We start from the raw sequence: 12,228 nt of genomic DNA, 5'->3' as shown, positions 1-12,228 counted from the left end.
TTCCAAAACCCTGCCAGACACAAACCCAACAGCAGCTAAAGAGCAGATGCCACTGCTGTAGCTGTTCAGTCTTAGCATTGGAGAACACAGGCTTAATAAGTCATTGACATAGAGGGCAACACACGCTCATCTCCCCTGCTCATCTTCCTGAAGAGCCTTTAGCCTTCCATTCCAACACTCCAGTCACAGAAGCCATCCCACCATGTCTCTGTGACAACAAGATGATCATAGCCCTGCAGGCATACGCATGTCTCTAAGTGCTTTTGTTTACTCCCCATACTACTGTGTTTGCCCTGACGCATTTAAGTTGGGCCCCCAGAAAAGCTGACTTACCATCTGGAATTCCTTTGTGCTGCTCTTCAAGTGTTCTCCTGATGATCTGTGATCCCTCTCCAGGCATCTATTGCTGTCACTGGCATCAAACTGGTAGGAGTGGGATGGATTGAGGTTCCCCTCCCCAGCAACTTTAGTTTAAAGTCGTCTTCACTGGTTTGGCAAGTCTATGACTGAAAATACACTTCCCTTTCTCTGACAGATGTACCCCATCATCCCCCAGTAGACCAGGTTTCTCAGAGTTCCATGGTCTAAGTAGCTGAACCCCTGGCTGCGGCACCAGTCTTTTAACCATTTCTAGATTTTCCAAATCTGACTGGCCCATTCCTCCCTTTGACTGGGAGGAGTGATGAAAAAAGAAAAAAGCTGCGCTCCAGAGTCCCTTACTGCCACTGTCAGGGCTCTGTAATCCTTCTTGATACTCCTCAAGACTGTTCCTGGCTCTGTCACTGGTGCCCATGTGAAACAACAGCAGTGGATAATAGTCAGTGGAATGTACAAGGCTTGGTAGTCTCTTGGTGACATACTTGATATGAGCCCCAGTAAGCAGCACTCCTCTCTAGAGAGTTCATCACATCAGCAGATGAGCACCTCCATACCCCTCAGAAGAGGGCTGCCTACTACATTCACCCGCTGCATTTTTTCGTAGTTGCATTGCTTGTTATACAGGGAGCAGACTGGGCTGCCTTGCTCAGCTCTAGCGCCTCTCCTGATGTGACAGATATTTCCTCTCTAGGCTGCAGAGCAGTGAAGCGGTTCTGCAAGGATACCTCAGGCTTCAGAGGAAGTGTCTCCTTCCTGCAGGTGCTTGCTGTTCAAAGCTTTCATTTTCCCGCATTATTGGCCTCCCTCCCTTTCCAGTGTGCTGCTGGGGAAGTTCCTGACTGTTTGGCAATGGACCTACTGCAGACTGCACTTGGAGCCAGCTGTCTAACTCCTCCTAAGCCTCCCTGAGCAGTGCACCCAGCCATCTACTGCAGGAGGTCCTCCACCCAGGCACAGCTTTTGAAAGCAGGTCTGCAGCCTGTCCCTGGATCAGGAGTAAGGTCTAGGTACTTCCTGCAGTCTGAGTCTCCACTGCAGTCTCTCCCTTCAGCAGCTCCATCTGGTTGAAGGCATTGGTCACCACTAGGGTAGATGGTACAGACTCTCCCAGCTGGAGCTGCAGCCTTTGCTCTCGAATGAGCGCGGGTTATGTCAACTTCAAGCTTCCCCACTTGGCCCGTGGAATGCCTCTCCTTCAAAGGAAAAGACTAGGGTTGCCCTTTGGGGGAGTGTGGGAAAGGCGCTGTTTCTCCCACAGGCCCACCCTGCCCCATCAGACACTCTTGTGAGAACTGCTGGCCCCTGGCGAGTCTTTGCACTCTCCTGGGGTTTTCCCAGCTCAGGAAACCCCCCTTCTAGGCTGCAATGCCCCTGCATTCCCAGGTGGAATGCACCTGCACCAGAGCTGATCACCTCTGTTTGTACATTTACTCTGACTGGCTATAGGAAAGCACAAATTTGTCAGTCAGGCAGTTCCTTCTACTATTGTTTCTCTAGAAGAGGTTTCAGAAGTACTCTCCTGCAGTTGTCTGATCTATCTTTGCTTTTCCACTCCTCAGGACCCTCAAAGCTTCTCCCTTCCTCTCCTCCTTACCTTATGCTCAGAGTGAAAGCATTCAAACTTGTCACCAGTTTCAAAAATGAATGCTCAGACCTTTCAAATGAGCCTCCTTATGGACAACTTCCTCTCTATCCAGCTTCTCATCTCATCTCACTCATACCAGACATGAGTCAATGAAGTAACTAACACAGTAACAGTAAAAACACTGCCACAGAGCAGCCCACTGTATTTAACCTCAGAAACAGTCATATTGAGTTTTGCTGCAGTTCCCTTTCCCATTATTTTTCTCCCAGGCAGATCAGCAAAGTATGACAACAAGAATCTGTTCACAGAAAGTGTGCAAACGTTTTCACAGCGCCACACCCTGACAAAAATACTTTTAGTATTTGCAGTTGAGCCTGGATCACATTTTGGAAATCTGAGAGAGTTTTTTTCCACCCCCTTTATTACCGTCCATTACTTGTAAAGTTGCTGCTTCTCATTACAGTTAGAGCATCTACTGAAAAACAAAAACTTAATGCACATGGAAACAGAACTTACCATGCTGTTCATTTTTGAAGAGGATGAGCTTGCTCTCTGCTTCCGTAGGCTGTTAGGCTCTTCTGTATTTCCATCCTTTGGTTTTACGATCAGCCGACTGCCACCAGCAGTACCTTCTGAAGAGGATCTCAGTCGTTTCTCAACAAATCTGCTTTCTCGGTATGGACTGAAGCTATTGGCAAGATCAACTACAAACAGAGAAGCAATCATCTATCATTACACAGAATTACTCTCTCTAAATATTTTCTTAATGAGATCACAGCTTTGTTTGACATACTTACATTGAAAGGCGATCGTGTAAGAAATGTTCTGCAGAAAGCAGATCCTCCTTACCTAGATGAAAGCATCACCAGGGCCACCAGTTCGCTGTTCAGCCCGCAGTGACTAGCACACTCAGTTCACTACAACCCAGTCCATCGCTCCTCACAGAATCCAGAGGAACCTTTCCTCCATTCTTTCCTTTCTCTCCTCATTCTAGGATACTTCCAAGCCACTATTCAGTAAAATACACCAGAGGAATTGGTGCCAAAACCCAACCTGCCTCACCCTGCACCTCAAGGCAAGTCCAGGTTTTGTAGGGTCAGGTCACAGCTTTGCTATCACTGCACAGATCAAGGACACACACTAGTTTCAGCTTCTGTTGAGCACTTCCAGGTCAGCTCTGCATCTGCACCCTCCAAATCCAGCCCGCATCCCAGTCTCCAATTCCAGTTGGACAATAACACGCAAGAGAAGAGGAGAAAAATTACATTGAGTTGTTACAGCAAATTTAGAGATGGAGAAAGAGAAAAGCATAAGAGTGTAATAAGTATCTCTCTTGCACGAGAACAGACATTTCCTCTAAGGCTTTAAAAAAAAATCTGTATCACATAAAAATACATAAAGGTATACTAAGAAACATACGGCACATCAAACCTGCTCGTACATTCATGTCATGTTCACAATGCTATCTATAATGGTATCAGCTACAAGCTCAGCTACACAAGAGAAAATATCTATTACCAAAGAAAATGAACAGAAATATTTTGCATTCACATCTGGTTTTAGACAGTTTTAGCAAAACCAAATGCTCAAACCAGTCTGTTTCTAACAGATAACTACTTACATCCCTACTCACTGAATGCCACGTAAGCTTTTTCTACATTTGCCTCACTTCATATGGCAGCTTTTTATATCTTCTTTCAATGGTCCCTTTGTATGCTTGGCCCTTTTCTAATTTTAAATACATTCTTCACCACACAGGTCAAAAAAAAAATTCTATTTTGAACAGCACTATAAAACCCTAACAATTAATGATCAACCTCTATGTAGCACAATACTAGCTCTAGCGTTTGTGTACATGAATCCCTGTGAACAAAAATCCCTCTATCATGGTTTCAACTCCACTTAGCTGCCTTGCAGAACACAGATTACACATACAGCTGCTGATGCATGAGTTTCAAAGGCCCTGTGTATTTCTAAACATCACCCAGAGCTGCTAGCTCGCTATTCTGCAGCACACTCTATTAATTCAAGATTCCAATGGATGAGCTCATTCACAGATGAGCCAATGTTGCAAAGCAGACCAACCAAGTGCTCAGGACCAGTAACACAGGTAAATAGAAATATTTTTTCTCACAAATTGCCTAAAGTTCTGAGAGAAAAAGGTCCCTTCTGGTGAAAGCTAATTTAGAGAAGTAATTTGACTTTATATTGCCATTTATGTACAAGGTATCAAACCAAGCTTTGCAGTGACAAATAATTCAAAAAGCAAGACGGCTTTTGATTGCTTATAATCTACATACCCATCTTTTTGCTTGGACATTTAACTAGGTATGAATTCATGTGAGTTTACACTCACTCATCTTCTATTAGAAATACTATAAATGCAGTAGTGTTAATGCTCACAAATTTTGGCTCACCAGGAAAGCAACAGTCTATATGTTGGTTTAAGAAAACACACTGTCAGAGAAAAAAAATGTCTTCAGACAGGTGTCCTTGACTCAAGGAGCTGGTGTCTTCATTCATCTGCATCTCTACAGACTGGGATTCCTAGAATCAACCTTGCCACTTAACCTTGTCTTGTTAACCTTTCTAAATTCCTTTTCATAATCTCAAGGCACTATTCATAACTTTTGAACTTTACAAAAACACTTTATGACCAAACAAATCTTACAGAAAAAACAAAAAAAGCCAAAGCCAACAATGGAAAGACCACAAGACATACCTTTAAAATGGTTTGTTTCATAATCCTGTTGTGGTTTAAAGGACTGAGGTTCAGAACACGGAACAATCTTAGACTCCATTACAGGAATTGTCTCTCTTGTGTGCTTGGATGGTGTGCTTTCATCTCTGTCCCCGCTCAAACCCTGCGCCTTCAAAGAGAGTATCACTGGTTCTTCTCTACACTGTAACGTAAAGGTTTCTACATGTGCATTTTCCAAGTTATTTTCTCCTGTGTGCCTGGCACCGTTAACATGCAGTTCATTGGCTCGCAACGATACTTGTGTTTGATTAGCAGCTGAGGTTTTGAATAAGGTATTGGATTCAACGCTGCAGGAGCTTGCATGACTCACAGGAGACAGACCAGCAGAATGGTCAGTACTTTCCACAGCATCTGTCTCCCCTGCAGGAGCAGTGGCAGGATTAAAGATGATCTGAGAGGTAGAGACATTGTGGCCAAAATCCTCTGTGAGCAGTGCCCCAGTCCCACTGCTGGGCAGAGCATCAACCTCCGAAACAGAATCCTCCGTCAGAGCAACAAAGTCAGAGGGCGTCTGGGCAGACGTGAGGTCAGCCGAGAGCAGCGGGGAGTGCAAGGAGCTTCCCATGCAATCTGTCATCTCAGTTGAATGTGGAGGAGAAGACTTGGCAATGACAGGTTCGCTTTCCACATAGGATTTTACCTCCAGCGAGCATCTGGACTGCTGCACAGAGGAAACTGATTGACTCTCTGGAACTGGTTTGGAAAACTTGTAGTGTGATGAAAAAGATTTAGGGAGAAGTTTTCGCGTGGATTGTTTGACAGAGTATCGACTCTGCTCCTCTGCAAAGCCTGAATCATCACCGTCATTCTTCCCAGAGCTTATACAATTTATAAAGACATTCTTATTAGCTGAGGGCTCCTTTCCCTTTTCAAAATCATCTGTCAAAGACCTTGTTATCTTCTTGCTACGTGAGCTGCCAAAGCTAACTGAATGCCTTCCTCTGCTTTTAATGTGTTCCTCTAAGCTCAGTTTTTGAAAAGTGCTGAGAGATGACTGGGCACCATTTGAGACGTTAACATCTTGATTAGCCAAGTCAGGCTTCTGCTCATTCCCTTTCTTGTTATGAAAGCTAATGGAAGGGGTGCGGAATATACTCCGGCGCTTGCCTGTGCTCCCTGAGCTGGAGTTAGTGCTGGTTGGGGAGGAGGTGTGGACACCAATGGCATTAGCAGAAGAAGGTGAAGAAGGAAGAGAGTCGTGTCTCCTGCTAATACTTCTCCTGAATATTGGCAACCGAGATACCAATGTCGATCGTCTGGATCCTGAGTCCCCCATCAGGGCACAAAGTGTCCGTGGCTCTTCACAGCCAATGAACTAATCTGGGATGAGGGGAAAGGAAAAAAAAGTCAATGATTCAGCTTCAAAGTCAACTGGAACAGGCTTTAAGTCAGCCTAAATACATGAGATGCCAACATCAATTTTATGTACAGCTGTTAAGTCATTGCATATGCATTATTCAATATTTTTAGAATTTCAAAGTCATGTTCAATAGGAAGTGCTGAACACCCAGAAGCCAAGCAAAGATGTGGCCCGATATATTCTATAGATGAGAGATACAGTATTATATATGAAATATTCTACAGTGCAAATCACACTGGGTAACAGTCTAAAATCTACATGCCAAAAGATATACAAATATACCACTCAAATGACCTTGTTTCTGTAAGTTCTTGGGGCAAGTCTTATAAATGGCAAGCTCTCTTAGAAGAGACTTGATTTTTTCCATGATCTGTGTAGAATGAAACATTATTTTGTGTTCCTAAATGCTCAGATTTTTGCAAGAAAGAAGAGGCTCTAAATTTTCCAGTCTTCACTGAACTTTCAGTTGGATTTTTAATTCCCTTATGTGCTCCTGCTAAAAGCTGTAGGTATCACCTTACTGCAAAGGAAATGCTAGCATTGCAGTGAGGCTAAAATGTGCACCACTAAAAATTATTCCTAAGGAATTCTAAGTTCTAGCAATTTACTGTCAAAATATGGGATCATGTTTCTAATTGAAACTTTAATGCTTCCTTTGAACACCTCTCTGAAATCCTCTTGTAGCCTACTTGCTTACAATTAGCTATTTTTGAAGGTTTTGAAATCAATGAAAAATGTTTCATACACAGACACTGGGCATTTTTTGTAACTACTTAAAAACTTATTTTGATCAGCACAGTAGATGCACTAGAAAAAATTATTCTTTATTAAATATAACAGTTCTATCTCCTTTTTGTTCTTGTTATAATAAGCTATCACTGTGAGAGGCAGGACCACAGAAGGTGCATAAAAACATGTGATATATAATCACAAGAACGGCAGTAGGTAAAACGCCCAAGTGCAACTTCACAAGCTGCAAGTATTCAACACTTAGAAGTAAAAATTCAGTCATTTATCTAAACAGCGTTGGTATGCCAAGTGCAAAAACAAATTAATTCATCTAATGTGCAATTTAATATGTATTATACAGGTACAACAAATATCTACAAACAATATGTATATTTCTACCATGTAAATATAAATACACACATATATAAAACGGGAACAGAACATTTAAAACTATATACATATATTACTGTGAAAGAAGGGGTAACAAGTACGTTCAGAGACTATTTCCGTCTAGACACTGGACTGTACTTTCTGCACTGCTAACTTTTTAAAAAAGCTAGTACAGCTCCAGTACAAATATGCACTGCCAAGCAGCCACAATATTTACAAGCACCAGGAATCAAGAAGTAAATTTGTAGTTTAAGATGACAGAAAACTTGGGAACAGTCACTAATACCTAGAAATCACTGGTGATCTTTGACGACCAGCTAAAACCCAACACAGACAACACCTAGGTCCTGCAATTGAAACCCATGTTCGAATTCAGTCTGACTGAGACAAAACAGATAGGACTGGCATGCACACAGGTTACCGGACTAACTTTACATCCACTAAACAAACTGGTGCACAGCCAGTGGTTCCATTTCACTGACACTAGGGCAGTTTGCATTTACACCACGGTAAGAGCAAAAGCAACAGCAACAGCACAGAGAAGGTGACGCCCTATGAATTCACCTAGGAGCTTACACTACACCAGCTTGTTCATCTGCGCACAATTCAGCCTACTGCAAATGGGCTTTAGAAAGCCACGTGCAACCCTCTTCACTCTCCCTGTACAAACATCTCTTTGTTCTTTAACCAATTCCAGACCTATTGTATTGGGGGTTTTTGGTTTTGTGTCTGTGTACTTGCAGGCATGCTGATATGTATGGATATACACATACACACAAACACATGATTAAAGATTGTGAGGGTTCTTCCTTGTATTTGAAGGAGACATCATAACTGCTGAAAAAAAGACTTTGGAATGCAGTTTTACAACTGCAGCAGTATTTTTAACACACATTAAATTGCTATAGGCATTTTATGCTCAGACAAAACATTTGCTCCCCCCTCCAGGACTCCCATTCTTGGCAGCCCCGGCCACCCCGTGCCCAGGTCTGTGATGTCCGGAGGTAGAGCAGCGACTCTTTCACGGGCACCCCCTTGCTGTGGGGAAGGAGCTTGCGTGCCCTTGTGAGGTTGAGAGCTATGCTGGTGGTGGCATGTGCCTCCGGTGGGATCTCCCAGGCCAGACAGGTCTCAGCTGAAGGGTCAGACACAGTGTGTCCACAGGCAGGATGGGCTCACTAGCCTTGGGGCACCATCCTAGGAGAAGGACAACTCTGACCCCAAACCCGGGCAGATGGAGCTCGTTTAGCCTTGTAAGGCTCCATCTAAGAGAAGGACACTCTAACCAAACCTACGACCCGAGGACTTCGCCGTCACCATCCAAGCTCACCAGGCCCTGGCAGATGAACCTCAGGTGTGAAGGGTGGAGCCAGTTCCGCACACACTGGTGCCTCACCTAAAAAAATCCACCGGGCAGCCCCAAAGGGTGCACTCATCGCTTGCAGTGACCGTGGGAAAACTATTCCCAGATCTTTGCTCGCGAAGCCAAGCCATGATGATGATGGAAACATTTGTTCCTACCACTCTCTCTCCTGCCCACAGCTTAATTGTCAGTTCACTGGGGAACAAGCCATCCTGGATATAAGTATGAAATGCTCTGAGCTGAAAGCACAGGGAAGCAGAAAAGTGAGCAAAAAGCTCATATTGTAACTTTTGCTGGAAATCGTAAGGCTATGTCTAAATAATAAGAGATCATTCCTAATAACTGACCCATGAATATACACAGCTTTAGCTTTCCAGGTGGTAACAGTTTTTACTAGAACACATTGCCTTTAACTGCAGATAACACAATGACATTTACTCAGTCATTCTTTCTTCCTTGCCTCTTAAAGACAGAGCACAAAATGTAAACATTTATCTTACTGTCTAAGTCGCAGAAATTCTCACCCATAAAATACAAGCTAAGAACACACTATTCTATCTAGGTCCACAATAGCTATCAGAGGACATTTATCAAAACACACACATCCATGTACACATACATGTATATATGCATATGTGAATATGTTTGAATATTTTTAATATCATGAACATTATTAATATTTTGAATATTATATGCATATACCGTTTATCTTTTATGTACACATTTTGCAGTGTAAAAGTACCAAAGTTTTGCACTGAGTTAAAGCGACAATTCTTCTTACAACTTTCAAGATATTCTTTTCGTTTATAGCTGAGGGTATTCCTCTTTCACTGATTTTTTTGCTTACTACAGAGAAGTTATAAAGTGTCTGGTATGTCCTATTATGAGCAAGGTAAGTGTGGTTTCCTTTCACTATCCACATTTAATCTAATTACATGCACTTAACACTTTATAACAGCAACCTTTACAGAGTGAAATTCACTCTAAGAATATATTCTCTCTGAAATCACTATTTCTTTGTATCTTAACATCTTTATTCCTACTGGCATCATTCTTAAAAGCTGCAACAGAGGAAAAAGGCAACAGCAAAGACAGACACCTTTGCAACGGCCTTATTGCATTCAACTATTCCAAATTTAAACTGGACAACAGTTCTGATCCCACATGTCAGTCTGCGATATAATACAAAGCTCTGTGTATCTTAAAATAAATTATTGGGGTTTTTAAGAATACTAACAAGATGACAAGAAACAAGAAGGATCAAGGAAAAGTAACAATTTAAAGAAGGCTTTCCATTAGATCAGGCTCTTCTTTTAGAACAAATGTATTTTGCATCATTATCACATAATGCGATCAGCCAAAAAATAGTCTACACAATATTCTGTATGGAGGTTGAACCGTGGTCAAATACACAAACCATTACTTTGTAACGCTTTTAAATTCTAAAATAGAGTTATTGCTGAAACTAAAGTGTCTACCCAGTGCTGTAGTAGACAAGCACTCAAATATTGCTTTTCATGGAATAGAATTTTCATGCACATTTTTGCATCTGGTATTACACAAGACAAAGTTTGATATATTGAAGGAAAATAAACTATTTTGAAGACATTAATTGCAGCCAGAATAATGGTGGATTATTTCAGGATCTGCAATTCCTCACTACAGTGAGCTACAGCTCACAGTTTCTGGGCTCCTGTGCTGAAATCAATGCAAATAAGAAACAGGCAAAGTGCAAACAAAACATTTTCCTTCTTATTAGCAATTTTAAAAGTTAATCAAATGGAATCATTTTCCTTTCACATTGGTCTGCACCATGATGTTGCAAAACGCAAATTAATTTCAAAAATATCTTAAAGTAATGTATTTAACTGCCAGGGAAAACAAAGACGCCAAGTTTTTTGCGACTTGGGGCTTACTCTTTCCACACAGAACTTTGGAACAATCCAGCTATACAATATTAGGCCTTTATCTTCTCTACACAGTTGTATGAGTATAAAATACATAAGTGTACAGAGTAGGATTATACAACATGCTCCATATTTTATATATTTCTGTGTCTTGTCAAAAGAAACAAATTGCTCAATTTTCAGACAGTGAAAGTAAAGAAGGAGGAAAATAGCCCACAAGTGTTAAAACAGGTAAAATTGTCAAAAAATTACACCAGTGTCCCCAGAGAAATTTACTCCACTAATCCACCAGCTGAAAAATAAAACAGTATTTTTTTTACTTCAGCTCCCACCAAGTGGTTACTCACACAAGTGTGCCAGAGCACAGGGCGTTCAATTAAGAGCAACTCTCAGTGCTTTGGAACTCCAGTAGATGGAGCCGTGGATCTACTTTTTCACTCACTGCAAGCATGAAAAAGCAATAGTCAATGCCTGTTATATTTCTCATTACCTTTGAGGCAAAGTTTAGGACTTGAAATTATTTGTGAAATTTACCATTATCATAATTATGTGTACATACCAAAAGCTAATATATGCTTATTCAACAGAGAACTGTAATGCACAGGCCAGTACAAACACTCCTTGTATAAATAATCAACCTGCTACTACCTCTCAACATTTCTTAAAGAAAGCTTTCCTCAAGATGTTCGCCTTAAAGACGCACCTATTGAAACATCAAAGTATAACTTCCACACAAAGAACAAAACTGAATTAGCTCCCTGAAACTGGGAGATGACGTGACACGTAGCTGAAAGGCCCCACCTTAAATCACAGCAGAACAGCAGTACTCATCTGCTCCCTACCTCTTCCTTCACTCAACACAAGATTACTTAGGGATTGTGAGAGTTGTTCCTTGTGTTTGAAGGAGACATCATAACTGCAGAACAAAGACTTTGGAATGCAGTACGATTTTTAGGCTGCACTCAGAGTTTAAAGATGATACATTTTCTTTAATGTTTTGAATTAGGAATCATATAATAAAGCAAAACACACAGGACTAACATATAAGTCTTACACTGTGAACACACTCCATCGCTCACAAGAGCACTACTACAGCAAGGATCACATGACAGACAGTGCCTCTGGACTAGCTGAACCCAGACTTACACAGAAATTAAAATGTCCCCAGAATACTAAAAATATCCACAAAAAATACTTGAAAATAAGTATTTTTAATTATTGGTGAGTCAACAGAAGTCCTAATGCAGTTGATGTGCTTATAAGGAGCTGTCTTTTAGCCTAATGGGTCACATCATAGCCTGTGGCTCCCACCCAAATCACTGAACCTCCATCATTCAGATTCCAGCACTATACTGTCCTCAGCATTTAAGCATTACTGCCTTCAATACTGTTCCAATTTTACTGCAATATTATTTGTGTCTCTAGTACCCTTGTAACTTGTTTTTATTCGCATAGCTGCCAGAGGTCATTCCATGTGAGCAAATGTATAGAAGGAGAACATTAGAGCCTAAAAAAGCCATTAAAAATTGTTACATATTTACAGCAACAAACAAACACCTGCTTATTAATACTTAAGGCTTTAGTTGTTAGGAAGGATAATGTAACTGGATTAAAAGGGCCTTAATGAAAACAAGCAAAGCCAAATGTCTGCACAACAGAAGGCACTAGCTAAAAAGGGTGGGATTGTTGATACTGAAGCAATTTGTTTTTGCAAATGAAACGGGTGTAATTCCTTCTAACACATAATAGCTCCAT

General features: G+C 41.4%; 1 protein-coding gene across 1 annotated transcript; it reads right to left on the bottom strand.

Annotated features, from left to right (window-relative positions):
* Positions 1 to 2,395: 2,395 nt before the first annotated feature.
* Positions 2,396 to 6,000, bottom strand: CCSER1 (coiled-coil serine-rich protein 1). Its single transcript, XM_010135121.1, has 2 exons — positions 4,686 to 6,000; positions 2,396 to 2,667 (listed from the first exon to the last, which is right to left on the bottom strand). Exons 1-2 carry the CDS (start codon positions 5,998 to 6,000, stop codon positions 2,396 to 2,398), a joined length of 1,587 nt encoding a protein of 528 aa, XP_010133423.1.
* Between the last annotated feature and the right edge of the window lie 6,228 nt (positions 6,001 to 12,228).

Source organism: Buceros rhinoceros, unplaced genomic scaffold (genome assembly GCF_000710305.1).
Source record: "Buceros rhinoceros silvestris isolate BGI_N320 unplaced genomic scaffold, ASM71030v1 scaffold18854, whole genome shotgun sequence".
Lineage (NCBI taxonomy): Eukaryota > Metazoa > Chordata > Aves > Bucerotiformes > Bucerotidae > Buceros > Buceros rhinoceros.
Note: the sequence above shows the minus strand (reverse complement) of the source record. Positions and strands in the feature narration are given on the sequence as shown.

Bases quoted from the DNA above. Each gene is read 5' to 3' on its own strand.
- CCSER1 (XM_010135121.1), bottom strand. From the start codon at position 6,000: ATGGGGGACTCAGGATCCAGACGATCGACATTGGTATCTCGGTTGCCA. The intron at 2,668-4,685 runs GTATGTCTTGTG...CTCTGTTTGTAG, and splicing joins TGAAACAAACCATTTTAAAG to TTGATCTTGCCAATAGCTTC.